This window comes from Vanessa tameamea, chromosome 22 (assembly GCF_037043105.1).
Source record: "Vanessa tameamea isolate UH-Manoa-2023 chromosome 22, ilVanTame1 primary haplotype, whole genome shotgun sequence".
Taxonomy (NCBI): Eukaryota; Metazoa; Arthropoda; class Insecta; order Lepidoptera; family Nymphalidae; genus Vanessa; species Vanessa tameamea.
This window is the reverse complement of record NC_087330.1, coordinates 5,413,593-5,437,743: the sequence shown is the minus strand read 5'-3', so window position 1 is coordinate 5,437,743 and position 24,151 is coordinate 5,413,593. Positions and strand designations below refer to the sequence as shown.

General features: G+C 32.2%; 2 protein-coding genes across 2 annotated transcripts; one reads left to right on the top strand and one right to left on the bottom strand.

Moving 5' to 3' along the window:
- The first annotated feature begins 4,213 nt into the window (after positions 1 to 4,213).
- On the top strand, positions 4,214 to 18,622 carry LOC113396562 (tryptophan 2,3-dioxygenase). The gene is made up of 10 exons (XM_026634545.2): positions 4,214 to 4,362; positions 9,112 to 9,281; positions 10,013 to 10,146; positions 12,097 to 12,219; positions 12,827 to 12,918; positions 13,899 to 14,043; positions 14,536 to 14,657; positions 16,431 to 16,558; positions 17,072 to 17,165; positions 18,331 to 18,622. The coding sequence occupies exons 1-10, from the start codon at positions 4,346 to 4,348 to the stop codon at positions 18,530 to 18,532; spliced, it is 1,227 nt and encodes a 408-aa protein (XP_026490330.1). The 5' UTR covers positions 4,214 to 4,345; the 3' UTR covers positions 18,533 to 18,622.
- Positions 18,623 to 19,451: 829 nt separating this feature from the next.
- On the bottom strand, positions 19,452 to 23,953 carry LOC113396563 (galactose mutarotase-like). Its single transcript, XM_026634547.2, has 6 exons — positions 23,829 to 23,953; positions 23,257 to 23,388; positions 22,552 to 22,767; positions 21,744 to 22,006; positions 20,296 to 20,455; positions 19,452 to 19,863 (listed from the first exon to the last, which is right to left on the bottom strand). Exons 2-6 carry the CDS (start codon positions 23,383 to 23,385, stop codon positions 19,549 to 19,551), a joined length of 1,083 nt encoding a protein of 360 aa, XP_026490332.2. The 5' UTR covers positions 23,386 to 23,388; positions 23,829 to 23,953; the 3' UTR covers positions 19,452 to 19,548.
- Between the last annotated feature and the right edge of the window lie 198 nt (positions 23,954 to 24,151).

Here is a 24,151-nt window from a genome sequence, read left to right as displayed (position 1 = left end):
AAACCAAAGTCTATGTTGATCCATCAAAAACAAATAAATTTCATATTGATTAGTTTTACAAGCATATCCTGCCTAATAAAAAGACAGCAAAAATTCTTATCGCTCGGGCGTTCCGCATATTAGTTAAGTATTAAATACGCGTCCTAACCGCTGAGCCGAGACAGCCCACTGGTGAGTTCAAGCCCAAGTTTATTATTAAATTTGTACTTGAAGTAAGATGTCGTGAGAATACCTGCATGTGTCTAATTTCATTGGAATGTGTATTTCACATTCGTATCCCACCCGCATTGAAGATTTAATAAGCTCTATACCTCCTCATAGCGAGAGGAGGCCTTAGTCAGCACTTTTACTTTTATTATATAACGATAACTGCCCATCCTGACTTCTTCCGGGCGAAATAAGGATTTCTTTTAATTCCCAATCGCAGTGCAATCTACTCGGTCCAATCTAAGCAATCACGGGACCCCCTGAATACACACAAAAAAATCATCGAAACCGGTCCAAACAGAAGATTTATATATATAAATATTATACTGACTTATTGACCACAGACCTGAGTAGAACCGATGAAAGAAACACCTTTTTTATCAATATTTTTTGCTTACAATATTTTTTTTTAATTCAAAAGGCAATTTTTTTTTTTTAAAGTTGTGTTACGTTAAACTTTATTTGTGTTTTCTGGGATCCTGCTGTCAAAGCGTCATTGTTCACAAAAGAATTACTAGCCCTGTGGAGGCTGATAACGGGGGTAACAAGTTGATGTTATTTCCTTGTATGTGCCTGCAACAATATTTTAAGTTTTTTTTGTTTGTTCGAACACAAATCACCTTAAAAAATACATATAAACCTATCGAGAATCGAGAACCAATACTTTTACTTCCTTAAGCTTTTTTCTTTTTTTCTATATATATATATTTCAGTGATCAATACAAAAATCCTACTGATATCGATTTTACTTTGGACTTTTACCTGGATCAATACGACATGGACCTATTGACTAGTCAGCAACCACGTTTCGAAAAAAGATTTGCAAAATCAGGAATATCAAAAAAAAAATTCAACATGAGAAAAATAATCAACACATCCAAGAAAATGGGCATGGTTGACATGGACTTAGTAACTTACATCATCTCCGGACAATTCAAGACAGAAATTAAACTAAGGTAAGATAAGAATGTTTGTTGTGGATGTTTGGTCGACTACCTACTATTCTTGGAAACAACTGTGGAAAATACACAATGAAGTGTTGTATTGATTTAAATAAAGTTAAAGAATAAACTTGCTTAACTTAGTATAGTCTCTACTATTACTTAATACTGTCTACTCTTTAAAATTTGAAGTTTTTCAGCGATTGTTTGTGTGCGAAAACGAAAGATATCTAACATCAGAAAAGGAGCCCCATAGAATATTTAGTCTTCTCTAGGAAGGATGATTCCTTTATGGCGCAGAGGCATGGACAATTGGAAAAGCAAAGGGAAAAGGGCTTATGTTGTAGAAGAATGCTTGGGAGATCTTTGACCACGAAGAGAATCAAGTTAATCCAAACTTTTGTGTCGACATCAGACTTTGGGAGCAGTTTTTTCGTAAAATGTAGTTAATCAATAAGTTAAGCGTTAGATGTATATTATTAGACTTATTTCCATATTATTGTGCATAATGCAAATCAGGCCAGTTATCATCAATACAGATACAATACTAATTATTCTTCTCCGAAGCTTATTTTAATATATTCCTATAAATATTTACAACAATCAATAGGTATATATCCAATCTGACGCCGTATTCTGAGTTAAGATTCTTTGCAGTTCTATATTTAAAATATTGAACGAGCTTTCACTTGCTTTTCTTAAAAAAGTAAAGCACTAAAATTATCTTTAAAAAAAACTGTTTTAATTTCCATTGTTAGCTATCTATTTCGAATATGAATTAATTGTGTTTTATAATAATCGTACTATAATAATCCTATAATCGTATTTGGCAGTGAAGAGGAATATCGTGAGGAAGTTGTTTTTATTGTTGTGATCCGGTTTGAAGTAAGCCTGTGTAACTACAGGTACAAGGGACATAACATCTTAGTTCCCAAGGTAGGTGGTGCATTATGAAATATCGGGCTCTAAGAAATATTAACCATTCCTTACATCGCCAATGTCTATGGGCGGTTTTGACCAGTCACCGTTACTCATTTGCACATTCGCCTGGCTGCATTATGAAAAAAAAACTGTCACATGTTAATAAACTCCAAATCAGCTGAAAAGGAGAAGAAGCTTCGAAGTAAGACATTTACACCTACTAAAAGAAAAAGAAAACATTGTTTAAATACGAGAAGTAAAGACAAACTTGTAACACTAATTTTCGGTTCTTTTCTTCAGTTATTTTCTTGGATATAGGTAATTGCATTTAATTACTTTTGGTGAAAAAATTTAGTTCATTGCAGTTCCTCACGGTAGACTCTTTAAATTAAAACAGTAAAATCGTGTTCCAAATGTTTTTAAGAGGTTGCTCGAATAAACTATATATTATTGTTTTTTATCAAATGTAATTTATGCTAATGTTAGTTTACGTCATTACTTCTATGTACATACGACTAGCAGAAGCCAAATTTCATCATGAAAATTGTTTCAAGTATTCCATCAGACTATCTAAGAGTATCCTTGGGGGATTTTTAGTTTTGAAAAGTCGAATTTTACGTCATCAAGGTTTAATATATTATAGTATGCGGAAACCGAATTCGTCGTGGAATTTAGCACACATCTTTGCTTCGATATTATAAGACATTCCTTCTGGCGCATTTTAATAATATTCTGAAAGTAATTTTCAAAGGTGGTTCGACCACCGATATAGTATTGTATGTCTTCATAATATTGTTTGGTTCTCTTCAGAAAACGGTCAAACGAGAGGATGATTGTAAGTTAGACGTAAACCATTTTATATGATTTCCAATTACCTAAGGACTATGGAGACTTAATGGTTTTATTTTACTTACTAATGGTTTTATGTTAATTACTTGTATTCGCAAAGGCTATTTGGCGGGAGAATAACTGCTAAGAATGTGTTATCGTCTATAAATAACATGATTATTTTACTGATTTTAAATGAATAATGGTTCACATTCGTTTGCAATATTAAATAGTATACATATGCTCGATATTTACCTCCAAATTATATTTGAGGGTCTCTATTGTCGTTGGATGAATGAAGAAATAAGTTATAACCAAGATATTAAAATTTGTTTTATTTAGGTAATTTAACTAACTAATTTTCAAGTATTCTTATTAAGTAGACTAAAATCTCTCCTTTTATAGCAAACGTCCTTGCTTTGTTCATTTTATAAGAAAAAAAAACTATAAAGACGAAGGCACAAATTTAGTTGCTTTCTATAATATAAATGTTTAATATTGTCTAAAAAAAATACCTGCAAGTTCTGAGAATGAATGTTTTTTTATGAGATCTTTTTATTTCTCTTTCACTCTAATGCTTTCTCGTTAGTACGGTAATCGGTACCCAATATTACAATTGAACGATTCTTTAACATTTCGTACTTTTATATTTAATTATTTAAATTTTTCATATATTTAAATATTTATACCCATGCGAGTTATGATAACACGGCCGACGAAATTATTATTAAAAAGAAATTTTATTTATGTAAAATTATATTTTTTTTATAATTAAAAAATATTTATTTAATAAAAAAAGAACTCTGATTAAAAATTATATTAAATCTGAAATGAATAAAAATGCAAATCCCTTTTTTGTTGTTTATGCTTTCCTGGTGTCAGCGAAATGTAAGCGTTATGATGTTAACTACTGTATTGTTTTTTTTAATAGACTGAATCGTAAATAGGTAAAGATAAACATTTTGAACTGAATTATCCTTATCTTAATTTATGATAACTGAGGACACATTATATGATTATAAATCTTGTTACAGATTTAATTTGTTCAAGTAGCGGCGGCATTCAAATATTTTTTACGTATTTTATTTATCATTCGTTTATAAGGTTTCACTGTTGTAGAACAGTAACAGTTCTAATCATACGAAGGTGTTTATCAACTCTACATATTATAATTAATATCTACGATAGAAACTCGTTTCGGATAAAAAAATCTGAACATTGAACTAATTTACTAGTGCTGGTATTGCAGACTGATGAAATCGACGTTGATGCATGTAAAAACACCCTATTGGACATTCGAGAATCGAGTATTAAATGCTTACACTTTAGTTTCAAGTGAAATCGCGCAGGGATTGCGCGTGTGCATCGTTGTGTTGTGCCACGTGATTTTAAACTTGGAACATTTTATTTATTTGACATTTCTTTTTCGAAAGTTTCGAATTTTAATAATGGCCTGTCCTATGAGGTTTGTGAATTTTTTAATTGTTAGTTTTTGGCAATGATGTAAATATTGTTGCCTCTTATCGGAATATAAGTGAAAAGTTATTTTAATTTAAATTAAACACAAGACATATAAAATAATAAAAATAAAGGAAAGATATAAAAATGCCTTTTCGACCACGATTAAATTAATTCAGTTGCAAACCAACTATGGATTATTATAATATCTGTGTTCTGTATTTTTTTATTACTAATACGGTTTAATAATTTTATTAACACAAATTAAAGGTATAAAAATAAAAGTCAATCAACGTTTTTACTTCAATTAAAACAGCCGATGATTAAGGTTTCAGAATTAAATAAAAAATATTAAAAACAAGCTGTAATTTATTATAAATTATTATAACAAAACCATAAAATAATATTGCTAGAAGCCAGACTTTTTTCTACTTTGCAGATAGAAATGCAAGTTTTCATTTGTAATCATTATTGTCAGTGGCAGAACCCAAAAAGCGTAGGATAGCATCTCAATATTTTTGACATATTTTACAAGAATAATTAGTTAAAAAAAAAATGAGTTCATAATATTTGAAATACTAGCTAGATAAGTAATGTTAATTCTTCAAATAAGAGAAATCCGGATTGTGAAAAGCGATCGGATTAAGTTATTTTGTTTAACTTTAAAACATAAAAAGCCGTAATGGCCTAGTCATCAGAAATGTGAACCTTAGCCGATGAGTCCGGATTCAAACTCAGGCGAGCATCGTTGAATTGTCAAATTGTGCTCAATTTGAGTTTATAATTCATTTCGTACTTGTTTTATCGTAAGTGGTCACCACCTCCCATAGAAAATATTGCTGTAAGAAATATTAACCAATTTTTACATCGTCAATGCGCCCCCAACCTGCAGGTTGGGTTCAAACTTGGGAACTAAGATACCAAGATCTTGTGTCTGTAGTTACATTGAGTCATTCACCCTTCAAACCGGAACACAACAATACTGAGTACAGTTGTTTGGCGGTAGAATATCTGATGAGTGGGTGGTACCTACCCGGACGGGTTAGCATAAAGCCCTACCACCAAGTAATCTGTTATTAATATATTTGTTATTTATAGTTTGTAAATAACAAACTAATAAATAAAAAACCTATCCAAAAGTTTGTCGCTCACTCGAACATTCAACAGCTGTTAGCCATTTGGTAGGATGGCACTTACGCAAACGGGCTTTCACAAAGCTCTCCACTAGTAAAGTGTTTTGTGATGAAGTATAAAAATAGGGAAATGTGTCATGGGCGATTCTGCCACATGTGTATCCTATGCTGCACACACATTGGAGCACCTTGTAGTGTCTAAACCTGCTCATTAGACCAGCAGTAATAGGTTGTATAACATAAATAAATATATACATTTCAAGACGTCACAAAACGTATATATATATATATATTAATATAAATAAAAAACAGCCAAACAGTATTACATTTTATTATTATACCAAAATTATAAATAGTCAAAATTCTGCCAGGAAAAAAATATATTGTAAATGAAAAAAGGAAGGTACCTAAGTATATATTGTAATAAATATATAAAATAACAAGATATTTAATTCAGTATCGTGCTGAGAAAACTACTTTGTACAATACATAGTTTAATTATTTTAATATTTATTAAATAAAGAATACAGATACAAAACAAACACAATTTAGTCGTTATTATTGTAAGAAAACTCTGCCATACAAACCGACGATTCACTTTTTATTTACTTTACATTCAAACCCGCCATTTAGCCAGTAATTTTTTTGTCTTTTATAAATCCGCCATAAACTATCTAAGAAATAAAGTCTTCTAAGTTAGTAAGTCTAGTGAGTTAGCTTCAATTTATTTACTTTTATAGAAAACATTACACATATTTCTCTAGATCGCAAATTTTGGACACTGTTTAAGGGTAGAAACCGATAGTAATGATAATGTTATTTATTTAAGGTAAATCAAATGATTTTTATGAACTGCGCGCGTTCAGAATGTCATGTGACGTTTTGGAGCTGAAACGCGCAGTCCGTTTAAACTTGATGCTTGCGAGACTTATATACTTACTGGTAGGACTTTGTGCAAGCCCGTGGGACTAGGCACCTGGCGGTGGTAATAACTTAATAAGCAATACTTAGTTTTATTGTAAGTATTTTGATTTGAGGGATGCTTTAACTACAGACACTACACATCTCATCTTAGAGAATAAAAATTGAAAAGTCAATATCGTAAAATTATTTTGTCAGTTAAACATACATACATACAAAGACTAACATAGGTATGTGTGTTAAGTTAGGTTTGGTGGCGTTTCTATTTAGGTAGATACATAAAAACAATCTACTAAAACCATGTCTCCCAAAAATTGTTTACAAATAATCCTTCGATCTATAACTGTTTTCGATAAATTTTAATAAAGATACATCCCATTATAATTTACGCAAATTACATGTGGAGCCCTAACATAACAAATTTAATAAGATATGAAAAAAACCATAAAAATGCTAATAAATTATAATATATTCGTATTATTTTGATCGAAATTAAAGCGCGTAGTTAACACCAATTTAACACTTTCATTTTATTTATCTTTAAGTTTAAACCTAAAAAAAAAATACTTATATATTTTAAAACACGCGATTGGTGAAGTCGTGTTTATTTGTAACATTATTAAATTATCATACACTTTTTATTTTAGATAGTATTCAAACCAGTTTTTATGAAGCAATCGAACGAGTTTCAATAATGTTTTTGTTAAACATATCGGTTAAAGTTGATTTCGATAAGGATGTAACAAGTTTTCAAATGAACCAAAAATTAAATAGATATTTAAATATGAATTAGAATGTGTGTAATAGCGAGCCGAAATGGCCCAGTGGTTAGAACGCGTGCATCTTAACCGATGATTTCGGGTTCAAACCCAGGCAGGCACCACTGATATTTCATGTGCTTAATTTGTGTTTATAATTCATCTCGTGCTCGGCGGTGAAGGAAAACATCGTGAGGAAACCTGCATGTGTCTAATTTCAACGAAATTCTGCCACATGTGTATTCCACCAACCCGCATTGGAGCAGCGTGGTGGAATATGCTCCATACCTTCTCCTCAACGGGAGAGGAGGCCTTAGCCCAGCAGTGGGAAATTTACAGGCTGATTATGTTATGTTTTATGTTATGTGTGTAATATTAATATATGTAAAATTGGATATCTTTTTCAAGTCGTTATATACCTCTTTATCTATCGAATTATTTGATGTCATCCAAACCGACTTCGGCCACGATGGCTATTCACAAGGGAGACTAGCTATAGCCTATTCCGATGGAAGTAGGAAAAAAGATAAACAAACGTTATACTTACTTATTTCATGCGATTTGATAATAACTCTGCTATATTGTGCACTACTAAGAGTTTATGATAAATATATCTTCATTTATAATAGAACACCATTGCACTACTTATTTCCACTTTTTTATTTTCAAAATTCCGATAGCAGTTTCATCGACGTTCAAAACGCCATTTTTTCGCAAATCCATAGTGAATATCATACATTAATCAAGCTCTCGACCAATGATATCGCGTCAATTTGCTGTCAAATGTTGTTTATATGGCTTTTCTCCTGTTATGGTTGGAATAAAAAGGACGTGTGCATAAGTGTTTGCGCAAACACAGGTGCGCTCTCATAATCCGATGGAAGGGCAAATAAGGAATGAGTTCAGGCACATGACCAACAGCACAATATAGAAAATATATACGCTATAGATTCTGCACCCATAATACATCCATATAATGATGATAAAACAAATCGAAAAATAAAACATAGGTATTCAACTTACGAGCATGCAAGTATTCTTCATTAAACTTCAAACCAATACGAATCCATTATTTTCCATCCTCATTGTTCCTGTCAATTAAGATTCTGCATTATAGCCCGTTTGAATGAGCAAAAAGAAAATAAAATTTGTTAAATTGTTTGCTCATTACAATTATTATCCATAAGAAAAACACTCAAATTTTAGTTTTATCATAATAGTGTAACTAACATTACTTTAATTAATTATCGCTTTTCAAAGTTTATTATTTAGGCGGTAAAACTCCCTTTTTATATATAGGTACCATTAATAATTCGTCTTGACACGTGATAATGAGATTTTAATCCGAATAACAGATGGTTTAATATCATAAGCACGAGTTACTCTTAAACCAGTTGCGTACGACTATTTTTTATAAGCGCTACGATTCACAACTTTTATTTCAACATTTTTTACCTGTCTAACATTTTTTTTTAGATTAATACTTACAATATTTACTAAAAAATAATTGTTTTTTTTTATGTATGAAATTGTAACAATTAATTGCCTTAAGTATATATAAAATTTAAATTTTACTACAATTCAGTGGTATTAAACAGTTTGAATATATATGTTTATATAAATTATATGAAGATTTGAAAATTAAAAGTTATTACTAATAATAAATATTGGACGACATAAACTACATTACTCTGATCCCAATGGAAGTAGCTAAAGCACTTGCGTTATGGAAAATCGGAAGTAACGACGGTACCACAAACACCCAGACCCAAGACAACATAGAAAACTAATGAACTTTTTCTACATCGACTCGGCCGGGAATCGAACCCAGGACCTCGGAGTGGCGTACCCATGAAAACCGATGTACACACACTCGATCACGGAAGTCATCGATGTTACGATGATTATATTATATGTTAATTAAATTTGTATTTATTTTTTTAGATCGATAATAGATGAAGCAGGGCAAGAAGGGAACCACCTCGGTAATGAGGCAGGAATGCTTTACGGAGAGTACCTGATGCTTGATAAATTGCTCAGCGCTCAGAGAATGCTCAGCGCCGAATCATCGAAACCTGTGCATGATGAACATCTGTTTATTGTGACACATCAAGGTAAGAAAATATGTATAATGGATTTTTTTTTTTTTGAAAGAGTTAGATCCTAATTTAAAGTTAAAACATGAATTAAATACCACAGAACTAAGAGGAAAGGATGAAAGTAAACTAACGTGATTTTTTTAAATTAACCGGTGTATATTAGTCAGTTAAAGTCTTTCAGTTGAAGTTGAAAGCTTAGAAGAGAAACCTGCCTTATCTATAAGATGAAATTCTGCCACATGTGTATCAACTATCCATCCCGGAACCCACATTGTAATAGCGTAGAGGAATAAACATCAAATTTACTACTAATTAGGAGAGGAGTTCTTTTAGTTAAAATAATATCTATGCATATAGTAAGAGTGTCTGTTTGTAATATTAAAATAACCTATTTTTACTAAATGCATATGTATGTATACACGGTACATATACCAAAATAACATTTTTTACAATTTTTGTCTGTCTGTCTGTTTGTTCCGGCTAATCTCTGGAACGGCTGATACGATTTCGACGGGACTTTCACTGGCAGATAGCGGTTGTAATAAGGAGTAACTTAGGCTACTTTTATTTTAGAATTATATATAGAATAAAAATAAAATCACGCTACAATATCCAAATAACTTAAATTCAAACAACGCGCACGAAGTCGCGGGCACAGCTAACTTAGACTCAATACAAGACCTGATGATATTAAGATTCAGATATTTTTTGTAATATTAACTAATCTATTTAATATAATGTTTCAGCATACGAGCTATGGTTTAAACAGATAATATTTGAAGTGGACTCCGTGAGATCATTACTAGACGTAGAAGGATTAGACGAAAGCCACACGATGGAGATTTTGAAACGTCTTAACCGAATAGTCTTAATATTAAAGGTAACAAATTTTCTCTCATTCGTTTTCTATACTCTCTTTAAAGGTTGATTGTATTTTTGTTCCACCCTTATAACTGCGGCCTCACTAAACGTTTTATAAAGAAACAGTTTCATTATGTTTCTGCCTTGTCGGCAACAGAATGTTGAAGATAAAACATATTCTAACCAAGCAAAACTGGACGTACAACTAACCACGCAGCGTACTAATTATGTATATCTGTAATTACTAATTTAAGGGACACGAAAGAAACATTCACGAACATGTGTACACATACCTATTTATCAGTAACAGATAATATCTTATGTATTTATTAGACGTTTTCTTCATAATAAAATTAACATTCAACTTCCGAATGACTGATAAACAACCGTTTATTATCGTGTCTACCGAAGTACATTTTGTTAAAGCCACTTAGACTATCAATTAAAGTCCATTCACTCATTCAATTCATTTTTTTTCTTCAGCCGAACAAGCTGAATAAGCTTGAACAGAAGAAGATTTAAAAAAAAAAGAGGAATGGATTAAATATCCATGTAAACTTCACAACGGAATCAACGGCTGCATCTCAAAGACGACATTTAAAACGATAAAAAAATGTTTTAATTAATATTATAAATGCAAATGTCTGTTTGTTTTTTAGGCTTTTACGTCATAGCTACTCAAACGATCATCATGAAGTTTGTATATCCTACACATTGTCAGTAGTGTAATAATGGACAAAGGATAACTAAACCTGCCCTTATATTTGTTCAATGTAGTGTATTTATTTTTAAATTAACAAGTATCCGAACGAAATAGCAAACCGAATATAAAGACCATAAAGTAAAAAAATTGTAACAGACGTATAAGTCTGTATGTAAAATACATATAATAAAACCAACCAAACCATAACGTAAACTATACTAAAATAGTATACAAAATATCTAACGAAAATAAACTTCTAATTATTATTTCTAATTAAATTATTGCCATGTTTGTAATAATAAATTTGACTTGATAGCAATAAGCCTGAACAATGTTAATAATAAAATTATTAATCTTATTATTAAACTTAATAATATCACAATCACCTATCACATAAAATGACCGTACATTCGTATTTCACGCATTCATTGTAAATTATTATATTGTTTACTTATTAAATTACGCATAGGCCTGATAATACAACGCTTAGAGCCATGACATCCGACCCGGCACTCGGAGTCGCATCACTTTTTATTGATAAACCAGTCGTAACTAGTGACGTTCTAATATTATTGATGATTATCGTGACGATGATGAAATTAATGATTAATTAACATTATTGTTATTTTGTTATAGAGTTTAGAAAACATATTAATGTTTTTCAAATTAAATTGATTTAAATCCCTTACGTTTGAGCTTCACTTGCTTAAAACTATGACCAGAGAGACAAGTAAAAGGTATTCAAAAAATCGAATTCAAGTCTAACTGTAGATGTCTAATTGGATGTGATATTATTTATTTATTATGTATATTTAATTTATATAAATAAATATTATATAAGAATGTTTTACGTTTGTCCTTTATGCGTTCCTAAACCATTGATGCGTTTGTGATGAAAATTTAGTAAATTGTTCCGCGTAAGCTCGGAAAGGTTTTTGACCCAAAATAATATGAGTTTTTCGGCGTATGTTTTTCCTTCGACATAAATGTCTTTCTACGCATGCGAAGCTGAGACGGGTAGCTAGTTTGAAATTTTCTGAATAGGTAATTGTAATACATCGGTTTAATATTTTTATAAATAAGTATTTTAAGCGATGATAGATAACAACTAAACGCTCCTCAATTAATATTATTTTTGACTCTCATTTAATTTATCCTTTGAGAAAAAATGTGGTATAATAAAGGACCCCACTCACATGTAGTCTTCGGACGTCTAATCATTGTCAATAGTAAATATGGTTGTTGTACGATATTATTTTCTTGCAGCTTCTAGTCGACCAAGTAATGATCTTAGAGACTATGACGCCATTAGACTTTATGGACTTCAGGAACTATTTACGACCGGCGTCTGGATTCCAAAGTCTACAATTTCGACTACTGGAAAATAAAGTAAGTATATTGGATAATCAATTTTTAACATTGAGGTATTTCATACACGAGACGCAATCAATGTCTTGCTACATACATATAAAGATACATTTTAAGAAAATTTTGTATCGTCCTTGGCCCTACTGGCTACAGCAGCGTCATTGAAAATAAGAACCGAGTCCAAATTAACTCGATGATTCGAACGTCTAAAGGTCCTATGAGAATGATTTTGACGTTCGTCGGAATATAAGTGCTACTCGGTCACGTCACGAGACGACAGACAGCAGTGATGTATTAAATTCTGGCTGAAACAAGTCTCTACAAACAAACAAGTGGTTGAAGCGCATTGGTGTGATTGATGCGCTTAGCACAACAATCTACTTTACGTGCAGCCTTACTAAAACGTACAAAACAATGTATCTTTTAATTAAAATTAAAACATTGTAAATAGCACAATACTTACTATACTACAAAACAATGTTTTAGTTCAAAAACGTCGAATAATTACAAATATCATAAATTAAAGTGTATTATTTTTACATAATTATAATGTTGGCGAAATTATACTATCAATGCATTTTGTTTTGACTTTTCTCGCCTTCAATCTAAATTCAATTATTTGTTTCAGTTGGGTCTAAAGCAAGCTCTACGTGTTAAATACAATCAAAATTACCAAACTGTATTCGGAGATGACCCAGAAGCCATGGAATCATTACATAAGTAAAAAATATCTTCAATTGTTTCGTTCGTCTAGTAGCTAGTTTATAAGTCTGCAGATGCCCTGGCTTCTAGTCCTGGGTTGGGCCAGTATAAGTTAATATAGTTTTCTGAGGAGAAATTCTCAATAGCAACCTGGACTTCAGAAGTTGAAAGTTCTTTTCTATTCGCGTGCCTCGGAAAGCAAATAAAGCAGTTGGGTTCCGTGGTTGTATCTTTGTATCGTTGTGGTATCAATCGTGGCGGATTTGCCTTCCAAAAGAATTAAAAGAATGTGAGACTATAGACAGCCTGAAAGTAATATATGACATTGTCTGTATAATGTTTAATATTAGTAACTAATTATTATATACGGTCAATATCATATAAGGTCTTTTCGAACCTTTCCAATTGCGTCTAGAGATAGTGACGCTGAGCGCTGACTATTTACTGTATTACGGTGAGTGCTCTGAGGAAATATTCCCTGAAATTTCTGCTTACCTTTTCCTTCACGAGTCTACACTAGCTGGCTCTCGAAGTCGCCGCCTAACTGTGACATTAATTCTATCGCACATGAAGAAATTTGACAACACTTCTCTTTGTCACACCGTTAAAAAATAGCATTCTTGACCAGCACACGTGTTTCTTATGACCTGGGGTCCTTCAAACGAGGCGCGAAGAGGCATCTTGCGGCCCGGCATAGCGGGCGGCTGAATGTACTGGTCGTCTTCTCGTTTGGACTCCACTACCACTTACCATTAATTAAAATCGACCCCGAAAATATTAAAAAAATAAACGTATCATAAAACAGCGTATCACCGTGTGTGATTTTTTAAAATTTCGCGAGTGAGATACGTAACGAGTTACATTACATTACAGCACTGCTGTTTTCCTAATATTAATAATAAAGACAAAGACACTAATATTCGTTTAGATATAATTAATAATATGGGGTATCCCATATCGTGACAATTATCTTATTAAACATTTTTTTCATTTATCAGGTCTGAAGAAGAGCCCGCGCTTCTTGCACTTATAGAACGATGGCTGGAACGGACGCCTGGTCTTAATACCTATGGGTTCAACTTCTGGGGTAAATTTCAGGCGGCTGTAGACAAGCTGATCAAAGGTGACATCGATGATGCCATGGTAGGTTTAACAAAAATATTTTTAACAGTGTGTCACTCATTAGGTATTTAAAAAATAATTATTGTATAAGAAACAGATGTCGTTTATTTTATAAGTAAAATACTTCTACAGAATTTTATAAATTAAATATATAAATATCCGAAACCATTTCTTGCAAACTAAAAATGTAACATTTGTAATTTCTAATATTTGACTAATGCAGACTAATTATTTACAAATCATGACTATGTATCTATAGTCACATATTACACATCATTACATAATTACGAACATCATAGTACATAATTACGAACATATAGTATAATTATATGTCTTTTTCTACAAATAAAAATTACAAAATAATAATATGTATTGAAGAACATTAAAACGAATAGATGATCGTCAATATTATAGCGGATAATTTTGGAAAAAGTCGTTTCCATAGCGAATGCTCTGTTACTAGACGTAATCATTATGTTTAAATAAGTAATACACTTAATTATAACATTTAAGCGTGAACCCAACGAAGTGGTGCGTCGTCATCGTCTGCAGGACGCTGAAAACAGGCGGGAAATATACCGATCCATATTCGACCCAGCTGTTCACGACGCGCTACGCTCGAGGGGAGAAAGACGGTAAGACACACACACATATATATATATATATAATTAAATCCTTATGACCATGTTGCAAAGTTATGGCAATTGTTTATTATTGTATAGTACCACCCTATAGTCTATGCTAACCACAAGAGGACATTAAACAAATAAACAACATTTGATTTAGAATTGACGCGGCATCATTGGCCGAGAGCTTGAATAATCTATAATATTCACAAAGAATGTTATGGGAATTTTGGAAGTTTCGTGGTTAAGTGGAATAGTGTTGTATTAAAAACAATATATATCAGTCAAGAACTATTAGTAGTGCACAATATAGATGAGTTTCTAACAAATCGCGTGGTATACTTCAATCTAAGGTTTGTTTATCTTAATTCCTTCATCGATTGTAATAGACTATAGGCATGACCAATCCCAAGTCTACAATTATACTACAGTTTATATTGAGACAGACTGCCACTTGCCAGGAAAGCATTCTTTCAACGACCAGGCTTTAATTTCAAAACATTTATCTTAAAATGCAATTATTCGTAATATAAAAAACCTGAATAAAATAAAACACAGTAGTAACTTATAAGTACATATACAGTTTTTGCTCCTTAATAGTAGATGCAACTTGATAAGGCGATACATAAATGAAACTAAAAATCCTAAACTCATGGTCACCTTATAACACTCAATGCTACACCTGTATACATTATGTTTTAATCGTGTATTAATTAATTTTATAAAATTATATTTATACAACTGTTTTTATTTATAACACATTGGGTTCCCAGTATTATAGCTTGCTATATAAATAACCAAAATATAATAAATATCATTTGAATTACCGGAACCATCGATATAATCAATCGTGCTTACACATCACTACGATTTGTTATCGGAATGTCACCTAAAAATAAAAATTATTGAATAAATTGTACAAAGAGGCATCACCGATACTGTCAAAAAAAAATTACGCGTGCTTCTCGTCTAATATTGAAATAGTTTAACTTGAAAAGAGCTTAGGTTATTACTTTATGTATATTAATATTATAATCTAAGGAAAGGTTATTAATTAATAAAATATTTTATTGATTATTAAATTAATTTTATTCATAGTTACAATTCTTGAATATGTACATTACAATTTTGTGTATATACATTATTAGTATCATTATTGCCTGCCTACCGCTGCCGTATGTGTAAGAGAAAGGGAAGCCAGACAGACTGGCGCCGTAACGCGTTACGTAACGAAGCGGCTTATCCCATAAGAAGTCATCACTTCAATATTACTGCATCGATGGTTTAACGCTCGACCATCGAGGCAGTTGTATTTTTTATAAGGTTATTGATCTCAAGCTACTGTCATAATTACTTCAGACACAAATCCTTTTGTTATAATTTCTACAGACGGGTACATACCTCCTTTGGTGTAAATTTTTATTATTCTAATTGAGTTTAGAGATTGATTGACAAACGATCAAGGGCGATCCTACAAACAAATTGTTACATTATCGCAAGCGAATCGAAACCACTTTTATGAATATCAAATCTCGACATAGTCACTTGTGTGATTACGATTTGATAGCGATCTAGTTACGGTTCGGTCGAAGTTGGAATCGGAATAGACTAGAAACGGAATACGGATAGAGGATTGTAACCATTATAAATTTAGCAGTAGAATTTCCCCCTTTACGATTCAGCTGAAGTATATTTTGGTGAGAAATAATCGTATCGTATCCGTTAAACAATTGTAGAATTGTATCCAAGAATAACAACTTTAATTGTTTTTAACATTTCCAGGCTTTCACATCGCGCACTACAAGGCGCTATCATGATTACATTCTACCGTGATGAGCCACGCTTCTCTCAGCCGCATCAACTGCTGACTCTGCTGATGGACATGGACAGCCTGATAACGAAATGGCGTTGTAAGTATTTTATTATTACTATTAATCTTCAGTCTTGATTATCTTTTAATACACGATATAACAACTATAATTGCTATAAAGGTATCCAGCATAGAACCTATACATTTTGACAGACTGTCAAATAATTGATACTAATAATAGATATTGAGATGTTCCCATAGACAATTTTACTTTTTAACTAGTTTGACATGTTCCTAACAAGAACTAATAGATTATCGATTATCGACAATCTATATTATTTAACTCTAAAATTGAACGCATTAAAAATATATCCACACAAAATGTATTGTCATAGCTTTAACGAGTACATGCAAAAGGATATTTTCATCCGAGTAAAAAAGACAAAAACAGCAAAATTTTACAGTTTGCTATGTTCAGATCAGGATATTTTCTTTTACGCATTACTTTGCTACATTACAATGAGCGAAGGTAATGTTTCTCAGTATTATAAAATGATGGTTTTTTGTTTCATGAAACAGTTACGTTTAATTAATTATTCTATTCGTGGTGCAGACAATCACGTGATAATGGTTCAACGCATGATTGGCTCCCAGCAGCTCGGAACAGGCGGTTCCTCGGGATACCAATATCTACGATCTACGCTCAGGTAAGAAATAAATAATCCAAATATATTTTGAAATTGAGTTAACTTTTATAAATAAGGTTTAAATAACAAAGATACCTAATAAGAGTTAAATTGATAAATAAGGCTTATTATACCGTAAATGATTATTTAAATGATAAATGAGTTAGTGGTATATTTTACTCGGTGGTAGGGCTTGGTGTAAGCCTGGGTAGATGTGAACCCAAACTCATCGGACATTCTACCGCTGAAATGTAATACTATTCAAACTGGAACACAACAATACCGAGATTATTGTGTATCGGTTTGAACAGGTAGTTGGCTATTTTAACTACAGGCACAAGGGATATCTTGCTTCTCAAGATTGGTGACACATTTTTGTCGATTTCATGGCGATTATTTCTTAAAGCGCCAATGTTCATGATCGATGCCCATGATATTTATCGTGTGCAGGTTCATCTATCTATTTCATAAAAATAATGTTCTTTATTATATAAAATTTACTATTTTTATACCCACAGCTAACTGCGAAAAGCGCGTATTAAATGATTATGACTGTACTATATATTACCAAATTCAATTTCATACATAATCTATTCCATAATGAGGGATTAACAAAATTTATTTTCAACTTACCCCTGTTGTAGCATTCATTTTATATTTATTTTAGTTTTAACAGTTCTTCTTTAGGTAGTTTCATTTAGGAGACACTATTATATACTGTAATATTAAATTATTATCTGTACGATTATCTCGATAAGTCCCGTGACGTTTGTTAAAGTTCGATCAAGCGAGCGTCCGGACTTTAACTAAGGCGTTCACTTTATTGTTATTTATATATAATCACACAAATCTTTATATTTTTTCTTTTTTTATTTATCTTGTATTTATTCACTACCTGTGACGTGACGTACGAATTGACTGGCGACCACAGAATACCAGCGTTGAAACTCATTTTACAATGATTTCAACATAAGCTGAGTGGTTTACCAATTTGGGCATCACATTCTCTGTGTCTTTTGTTATTTTGTATGTATATATTTCTATGATCTGTAAAATGTGTATGTCCAAATAAAGATTTTTTGATTGATTATTTAGTGATAAATAAGCGTAGTTACTTGTATTCTTGGTTCTTCTCGGTCTGCACTTCGTATTCGATGTAACTAATTACAACATTTCTGTTTACCAGTGACCGGTACAAGGTATTCTTGGACTTATTTAACTTATCTACGTTCCTCCTACCTCGTTCTCTCATCCCCCCTCTCGATGACGGGATGAAGAAAGATCTTAACTTAACATGGGGTGAACAAATCAAGGAGAACGGCCAGAACGGAGATCACCAACAAAATGGCCTGGATGATTCTGTATCAAAACTGTCGATTAATCCTTAATAATAATTTAGTTAGCTATAATTTTCATTTATGAAGTCAACTTCCTGTATAATTCATTAATAAATATCAAGAATTTGTGCAACAAAAAAACATTTTTAATCATTTATAAAAATTGCTCATGTTTAAAAAAAAAGTATTTTATAAATTATTAACATTTTTATTCTGTGGAATATAGTTGTGCTGATATATCCATATATATTATGTATGTACGTATATACGATGTATAAGTTTAGACTGTATACTTTAGGCTATTGTGGGTGCATTTAAAATGTAATTAAGGCATGTCTTAGTTAATTAATAAAATCTTCAAATGTTAATTATAAGTTTTCCAGTGGCTTTGGTTGATAATTAAATGGTAATAAATTTGTTTTGACAATATGACTTTCTTTTTTTTAATATTTTTACACAATTTTACTTGGTGGCAGCGCTTTGTGTGGGCCCGGCTGTATAGATATCAATCACTCGACCGCCGAGCAACAATACTTATTGTCGTTGTCTTCCAATTTTAAAGGTCGTAACATCTTATTTCCCGATGTCAAAGATTGTTAATAGTTCTTACAGCACCAATGTTATGGGCAGTGGTAACCACTTACCATCAGGTGACCAATTTGCCCCTGTATTATAAAAAAACTATTAGACAGACATCGGCTTAAGATGGAACCTGGCCTTTCCCGGTTACGGTAAAATGCCCGAGGCCAGTACCAGAATTGGCTATGGTCAGTCAGGAATAACTCACATTTATTAATATAATAGTTGTCAAATGAGCACGAAGCTCGGCTGATGAAAAGTGATTACCACCGCTCATGAACATTTGCACTATCCAAAAGCTTGCATGTGCGTTCAAATTCAGGTTGGCCTTCAGGGAATAAAAAAACCGAGAAATCAAAAAACGAAAAGGAAATACAAGATTTAAAATTTGATAACAAATTTATTATTTATGCTGACATAATTAAATCAAATTAAACTTTAACTTGAAAACAGAATCAATGAATAGATTTATCAAAAATTAGGCTGAATCAGTTCAGAACCACTTGCGGTCCATCCACAGAAACTGATCCAAAGTGATAATTTACTTTATGTCTATAAATTTCTCCTGGTATCAGTATTGCACTCGGGAAGCCAGCATGGTGAACCGCGTCAGGATAATCTTGGGTCTCAAGACAAAAGGCTCCATGGCGTCTGTATCCAACTCCCCCTTTCCCTACCAGAGCCACTTCATTTGGTGATGGCAAGAAATTGCTGGTGTACAACTGGACACCAGACTGGTTGCTGTAAACTTCTAGGTATCTTCCAGAGGCTGGATGGATAACTCTTGAGACGAAGTTGATATCCTGTTAAGGTATAATAAGCTGAATTGTAAGTTCAAAATATTTTATAATAAAATTTTAAATACATTATCGTAAGCGTTGTTACTAGACAAACCTTTGCTGTATGATTTTGTCCTATACATAGAACGCTCCCGGAAGTTACCAGTATCGACAATAATGTACTATTACACACTATTTTGGGCTTACTATTTTTTCATAGGGTGCTATATTGCATGTGGATCAAATCATCCAACACACCAGACAACCAACAATCCAACTAAAAGACTAGGAACTAATATGAGCTGTTTTTGGCGCACACTGCCTGTGTTCGTCCACGTGAACGAGGATTTTATTATGTTACTAGATATATATTAATATAATCTTATTATATATTAATTAATATAATGTTAATATATATCTAGTAACTCGTTAAGCTATAAGCTCGTTATAAATTACCTGTTTTCCAGTGGAAGTAACGCAAAAGTTATCGTCATATAAGTCAGTCGCTCTTCTCATGGCGTCACCGAGTCGTGTTGGAACTCGGAGATCGTAAGGTGTACCTCCGACTTTAATGAAACGGCCGGTTGGAATCGACTCGGATGTAGTTTCGGTAATTCTGTAAGAACAATCGTGATTGACACACTCGGAAATTACGTATCTCTTCCATATCAAATCACGGCTTTAATTTCTTTGAAGGACAAATAAGACTAATTTATTTATAAAAATTATCGAAGTATAATTTGAAGATTTTTATCATGGTAGGGCTTTGTGTAAGCCCCTCTGGGTAGGTACCACCCACTCATAAGATATTCTACCGCCAAACAGCAGTACTCAGTATTGTTGTGCTGCGGTTTGAAGGTCAGTGAGCTAGTGTAACTACAGGCACAAGAGATAACATCTTAATTCCCAAGGTTGAACCCGCAGGCTGGAAGCGCATTAGCGATGTAAGAAATGGTTAAAATTTCTTACAGCGCCATTGTCTATGAGCCCACTTATCATCAGGTGGCCCATTTGCTCGTCTGCATACCTATACATTTTTGCTATAAACTTTAACGTGTTTAAAATTAGTTAAGGGGCCAATTACTTATTTATATCTGTTATGCGATCCCTAAAAGGATCGCTGTGATCGTAGAATAAGAAAATGGCTAAACGGCAACGATTACGTTTTGATTTGATACGATTTAGTGATAATAATTTGTTAAAATTGGCGCCCTGTGCATGTCACGTTTAACAAACCTTAAATCCATAAAATCAAACAAAAATAAATCAAATCCGATTTGATTTGTATTTACAAAAACATGAAAGGTTTTAAATATAGTTTAAAAATGTGTTCATAATAGACAAAGAGAATACTAGAAAATCGTAACATAAAATAATAATATAAAAAGTTTGTCTTTACAGTTTCCCATTAAAGGTTTAATTATGTATTTGTATAACGTTATACTAACATTTTAATAATGAAGTTAAAACAATTTATCTTAATATTTTCTTTTCATCTTTACTAATATTATTAATATGAATATAGTCTGTTTGTGTGTTACGATTTCATGGCTAAACCGATCGAATCGATTTTGATGAAATTTTGTTCCCTACGAAGCAAGCTTCTTATCTATTTATCGCCCTTGTAGGGATGAAGAGTTTTTTTATAAATTCTTGAAACATTTTGCCAGAAACAGAATACGAAACGAAGGAAGCCGGTCGTTCTGCCAGTTTATAGTTAATTGAAATTTAGACATTTATATTTTTAAATAAGTCTTTTGCACTGTAACCTTCTTAATCATAAAATACATTGATTCTAACGTAGTGTATCTTATGGCGTAGCGTAGGAGTGACAAAACGCGTCATACGCGTGGTTCCACTCAGTAATTTTATTACGAGTCCCTTAATACAATATAACGACTGACCTATCAGCATTTATGTTGATAATGTGGTTGTAAATCTCAGCTGAACCAGCATTGTGACCGGCCAGGTTAAAATACGAGTGGTTGGTTAAGTTGACCACGGTCTTCTTAGTGGTGGTTGCCACAAACTCCACGTACAGCACATCGTCGTCTTTAACTTCGTAAATAACATTGGTAACTAAATCACCAGGGTATCCTTCTTCGCCATCTTTGGACAAGTAGCTGAAAACAACCTTATTACCGTTAACGGTGGACTTCCAGTTGACCTGGAAACAGAAGAATATCGTTGTAAATATACTTTTTCTTGCAAACGAAAAAGTAAAGTAGGTAACAGTCTGTAATTGTCCCAGTTCTGGGCTGAAGTCTCTTCTCCGTTAGAAGAAATATAAAGCTAATTGAACAATGTTTTTTGGGCGTTGACGCGGTGGTGGAGCGCATGTTTATGTGGAAGATTTTTATCTGACATATGCAGCTTTCCAAACGATTCTTTCCTTCACCGGTGAGCAAGTGATAAATTATAAAATAATAATAATAAACAAATAAATCGCCTCAAGCTACGGGTAACATTGGCGAGTTCTAGCTAAGGGGCCATCTCGGCTCTTTTCGGCCTAACAGACAAAGATATACATATATAAAGACCTGCTTTTGTCTCGTTACCTCCGCGGCGTGTAAAACATAGCCTTCTGGCGTACTGATTAAACAAAAAAGACAATAAGATTCAGACATAGCCAATTTTGGTGCAATTTAATTTTAATTGCATTTAAGTTTAAAAACGTAAGTAAGAAAAATATTAAGTTATCCAACGACTCACCTTGTCAAACCCAATTAAACCTCCATGCAAATGGTCCTGACCAATGTTCTTCGCCAATGAATAGGTATTTCCGTCTATTGCAAAAGTTGCTCCACCAATCCTGTTTGCGCACCTCCCAACAGTTGCGCCTAAATACGGCAAATTTCGATTTATGTAACCATCGATATCGTCAAAGCCCAAGACTACGTCGCTGTTAGTGCCGTTTTTGTCTGGAACCTACGAGAATACTTAAGGTTTTTAACGGATATTAATTATTTTATTAATAGATATTCGTTAAATGCTCGAATAGGCTATTTGACTGGTTTTTAAAATGTATTTTAAAATAATTATTTGTTTTTTTAAATTCTAGTACATTTGCTGAAAAATATCAAAATAAAAATTCCATATTTAAATAGCGCGCGAAAACGCTACTTTGACAATATGGCGCTGCAATGGGGTCGGTGACCAATCAGAAGCGTTTTGTGTCACGTGACAAACGTTTAAAAAAATGAATTTTTATTTATGCATTTTTGAATAAATTAATTATTATTTTCAACTTTCGTTGATAAATAACCATTTTTAAACTTATAATATTTGCTGATTACAATAATTGACACTTTATTTTTCGCATTTTCAAATAGCCAGTCTTTATTAAAAGGTGTTAGTAGGGTACATAATACATGACAGACGTCTGCCGATGGGTTTGTTTGTGCGTATTTAAAGTACCTCAATTGATTGGATGATTGCTCCATAAGATATTACGGAGACTGAGAACCCGCTATCCGTAGTCCATATAAATTTCCTCACAGGTTCATTTTTAAAGGTACCAAAATCTTCCTCGTGTAATTGCACCATTTTCTAATAACATAAAATTAACATTGTGATAACATTTTGAAAAATATTATAAATAATCATCGTCATCATTTTTTTCAAATAATATAGTATTCATACAAAACAGCAAGTGTTTGTTACTTTTAACTATTAGTTTATTTAAAAAAAATAGCAATTACATATATAGGTAAAATATATGAATACATACTCGTATTAAAATATATCTTCAATAAACAATCGTAAAAACAAAGGCTATCGTATTATCATTCAAATAATTCAAGATCCGATTATCTAATATAAATGCCGGTAACCGATCTTAAATTAATATTCATTTGATCATATTTTTTTAAATTTATAGTGTGTTTCCATTTTATATAACAATACTCTATAAATTTACTCCTTTGTCATAATACATAAATGTATTTATTTTTCAAGAGGATAGTAACAGATGTAAAAAAAAAACTCACTAAATACGCGCGCTCCTCACTTCAGTTTGAATATGACTGTTTTGAAGAGTATTTTTTATAGTGGTTACTTATCAGACAATTGCCAAGCAATTTGTTACGGAGTTAAGTTAGTTACAAGTGTCACTGAAGTTCATACAAATGTCAAATAAAATTAGAAGAACACCTACGCTCGCGGTTAAAACTAATTATAAAACATAGCTTTGTTTGTGGGAAAATAATTATCAGTAATAAAGGTGATGAAGAAATAAAAATATATATATTTAGTACATTGACCTGATGTGTAAGAAATGATACGTTGTTAGATAATACAATGTTATGGATAG

Coding starts and splice junctions, on each gene's coding strand:
- LOC113396563 (XM_026634547.2), bottom strand. CDS start 23,385: ATGGTGCAATTACACGAGGAAGATTTTGGTACCTTTAAAAATGAACCT. Junction 20,456..21,743: donor ATCAACATAAATGCTGATAG/GTCAGTCGTTAT, acceptor TTGTTCTTACAG/AATTACCGAAACTACATCCG. Junction 19,864..20,295: donor TTACTTCCACTGGAAAACAG/GTAATTTATAAC, acceptor ATACCTTAACAG/GATATCAACTTCGTCTCAAG.
- LOC113396562 (XM_026634545.2), top strand. Junction 14,658..16,430: donor CGCTCGAGGGGAGAAAGACG/GTAAGACACACA, acceptor TAACATTTCCAG/GCTTTCACATCGCGCACTAC. Junction 17,166..18,330: donor TATCTACGATCTACGCTCAG/GTAAGAAATAAA, acceptor TCTGTTTACCAG/TGACCGGTACAAGGTATTCT.